Source organism: Colobus angolensis, unplaced genomic scaffold (assembly GCF_000951035.1).
Source record: "Colobus angolensis palliatus isolate OR3802 unplaced genomic scaffold, Cang.pa_1.0 Scaffold196, whole genome shotgun sequence".
NCBI lineage: Eukaryota > Metazoa > Chordata > Mammalia > Primates > Cercopithecidae > Colobus > Colobus angolensis.
This window is the reverse complement of record NW_012115110.1, coordinates 4066304-4069950: the sequence shown is the minus strand read 5'-3', so window position 1 is coordinate 4069950 and position 3647 is coordinate 4066304. Positions and strand designations below refer to the sequence as shown.

General features: G+C 42.4%; 1 protein-coding gene across 1 annotated transcript in view; it reads right to left on the bottom strand.

Moving 5' to 3' along the window:
* Positions 1–297: 297 nt before the first annotated feature.
* SRD5A1 (steroid-5-alpha-reductase, alpha polypeptide 1 (3-oxo-5 alpha-steroid delta 4-dehydrogenase alpha 1)) overlaps positions 298–3647 on the bottom strand; it is a 37632-nt gene continuing 34282 nt past the window's right edge. Inside the window, exon 5 of the mRNA XM_011940961.1 lies at positions 298–1654. Coding sequence (XP_011796351.1) covers positions 1588–1654 — 67 coding nt within the window. The 3' untranslated portion in view covers positions 298–1587. The remainder of the gene's footprint in view (positions 1655–3647) is intronic.

Here is a 3647-nt window from a genome sequence, read left to right as displayed (position 1 = left end):
CTTTATGGGGCCACTCCCCCACTTAAACTCCTTTTAGGTGATTTCAACTGGGGTCAGGATAGAGAGGGGAGAAGGAAAGGTGTATGTTCAGCTCATCAGACTTAACTGGAAGCTCTCAAGGCTACTCTAAAAATCACAAAAGCCATTTCCAATAAGCTTGTTTGTTTTAAAGGAAATCTCCTTTCCAAATCACTGTAGATAGTAAACAGAAGAAGTTGAAAAAACCAAATAAAAACAGGAAACACGATGAAAGAATGTTTCGATGTAACGATTAGTAAAAGAATTTGAGCTACCTTATTAAATGGCAAAGTCTATTTATTATATTGTTAAAGACAACTAAAACAAATGGCATTTAAAAACTCCAGATGAGATGATAAAGCAAAGAAATGCCAGATGAATTCATCAAGATAAAAAGCAGTATGGCAATGTTTTTATCAAAGTAGAATTCAAGTCATGAACCATTCAACAGGAAGATTATTTTATACTGATAACAGGTACAGGCTATGAGGGAAAAGCTTTGCAAAGCAGCAACAGCAAAACAGAAAGCAAAAAACTATTAGAAGAAGATTAGCTATGGAAGAAAAAGAAGGCTGTAGAGAATCTTAACAATATAATTTAAGTTTCAATCGACAAAGAACAGGATAAATCTTAAAAAGTGGTCTTGTTATTGTTACAGGTGATCATTCTTTGCACTACAAGGGAAAACTCAAAATCCACAAAGGAGAAATTTCACAGACAATAATCTCTACTATATCCATACGTGGAGAACAGAACAAAAAACTAGGTCTAGACTAGAGGACCAAGAGAAACCATGTCAGACCAGAGCGTATTGATGGCTCATGGTGAGTGACCCATGGCCTAAAGGTGCCTGTTTAGGGCCCAGGAGCCACTTGCACAGGCAAAGCAACTTACTCAGTCTAAACTACCACCAGCACCCCTCCCTGCCTGGTGATGTCACCCGGGGGGCTGGGCTGGAACAAGTCCAGATGCCTTTGCCCCGCCTTGGAAGGGCCACGAGGAGCTTCCTCCTCTATCCCCAAGTTCTCCACTTACACACAGCACCTGACAATGAAGGCTGGCAAGTTTCCCCTGGGCCATGACTGCACAGTGGCTACCCCCGGCCTCTGTGGCCTCCGAGAGAGGGCTCCAAGACATATCCCAGCCCTACAGGGGGAGGAAAGCAACACTGCTGTTCACCTTGAAGGGATCACTGTAGGGGCTATAGAAGGGATTGTGACATTTATTGATCTGAAAATGCCATCAAAGACAGTTGTAAACTCTAGTCTTAGACACACTTGGCAAGACATAGCCAAAAGAGGTAAATTCGAAATTAGAAAAAATGTCAGCAGTTATTACCTGGAGTTTGAAATTCTGATCTGTTACACAGTAGGATACTTCAACCTCCATTTCAGTTTATTTAAGTACTTATTAGGTAGCTTGCAAAATTACTAGAAAAAATATTTCTAGAGGGCATCTTGAAAATGATGAAGTAGCAGGAAAATTACAAAGATATAACTTATTTACAAAGTCCCTAGAGAAACACCATTGGAAAGCTTCAAGTTGAAGATAATTTTGTTGAAAATGCACTTAAAACAAAAATGGAATTAGAATTTTTCTGAACTTGGGATACTCTTCAAATTTCCGGAGGTACCACCTAAAAATAAGAAAAAAAAAAAATTAAAAAAGGGAATAATTCTGTCACTCAGACATTTAACAGATGCTAACAAAAGTGACAATATTTTTCATGACAAAAGACTACTCAGTTTTTAAATGTAGTAACAAAAACTTTGGCATTTCATACTTATAGTTTAATTTTGCTATATCATGAAGAATTAAATATATCTAATCATAAAGTGTGATTCAGAAGAAGTAGCCCATAGAATTCAGCTTTCTATCTGGAAGGAAAATTACTGACATTTGATGAAAATACTGAACAGCACATTGTGGAGCTGACTTTTCAGCCCCTGGGGAAAGCATGCAGGCTGGAGGAGGGGCAAGACCAAGCAGGTGCTTCTGAATATCTGCTGGTGACTCTTAAGAGTCTTCTCCAGCCTGCAGCCGAGAACTACTGGCCTAGCCCAGGGTGTGTAGAGTGGGCACCCAGCTGTGTGCCAGGAGGCTCAGGAGCAGCTCTTAGTAAGGATTCAGTGAAATCTGGGAAAATGCAGTATGGCGTTGTCCACAATTCAGCCTTGTGCTCAAAACAAACAGTATTTTCAGTTTTGATATAAATTGTATCAACAAAGGCATGCTCATTTGTTTTGGGGGTAATAGCCAGTTGGGAAGGGTGGCAACTAAGTAGATGGAGTAAAAATTAGAAATGATTTGACAAGATGGAGAAATAGTCATAAAAGGGAGTTTCTATAAACACACAAAGATTAAACAACAGACTAAAAATCATAAGAGAAAGCAATTAGCTCGTTGTTAATGTGGTAGAAACATATGAGGATGAGAAACTGAGAGGCAGTTGGCAAAACCCTGCTGGTCTTAGCTAAGTTTAACACCGGAATCCACAAATAGAGAATTTGAACATACTGGGCGGCCACATTTACTTTTTTATGTTCTGTGTCCCCAAAAAGGCATGTAATAAGAACAATTCTAAGACGTCGGTCGGGACTTCCAGGTCAAGCGTCACTTCCCCTGGCATGAGGCCTCCAGACGGCAGCCTTTCCGGCTATGTGGCTCAGTGGTGGCACATGGACCTGAGTGCACAACACACAACGTGGCCAAGCCCAACAGCTGGTGTGAAACCCGTGAAAGTGGATTGCAAACATGTTCACTGGTGAGAGGCTGAAGGTTTTCACAGGCCTGCTGGGATCCAGGCCATCCACCCCTTCCCAGTGCCCAAGAGCTTCCCCACGGGCCAGCGGCACTGGATGCCGCACAGGGACATAGCGGGTGAGCTCCTCTCGCCCAGAAACTGCCCGTGGAAGATGCGCACCCTGGCCCAGAAAGTCAAGGGCAGAGTACATGACAGCAGGAGGGCCTGAAATGGGCAAACACAAGAGGGCAGGCGGGAGACAGGAGACACAGGACTGCCGCAGGATGCCGAGGAAGCGCTCCTTCCAGCCAGGCTGGGCAGCAAGGCTGGACTCCATGACATCAGAAAAAACACGTGTGAGGTCAGGACGTTCTCACATAATGAAGGGATGTTGGCTGAAGAGGTTAAATGTATTTCACAGAAACCATTACATGGAAATAAAATATTTATTGTTAAATGATTAAATTTTTCTCACTCCTTAGAATACCTTTAAATTTTGCCCTTAAACAGAATATTTGTTAGCAACCCAGCACAGCTGACTGTTTCTGACTTAGAGTTTAACTATCAATGCAATCATTTATGAATTTAAATACTAATTATTTTAGAAAGAATTTCATTGTAATACAGTTTTGTTTTTAGAACATTATAATCCGGCCAGGCGTAGTGGCTCATGCCTGTTATCCCAGAACTTTGGGAGGCCAAGGCGGGCGGATCGTGAGGTCAGGAGATCAAGATCATCCTGGCTAACACGGTGAAACCCCGTCTCTACTAAAAATGCAAAAAAAGTAGCCAGGCGCCTGTAGTCCCAGCTACTCGGGAGGCTGAGGCAGGAGAATGGCGTGAACCTGGGAGGCGGAGCTTGCAGTGAGGCAAGACTGCACCACTG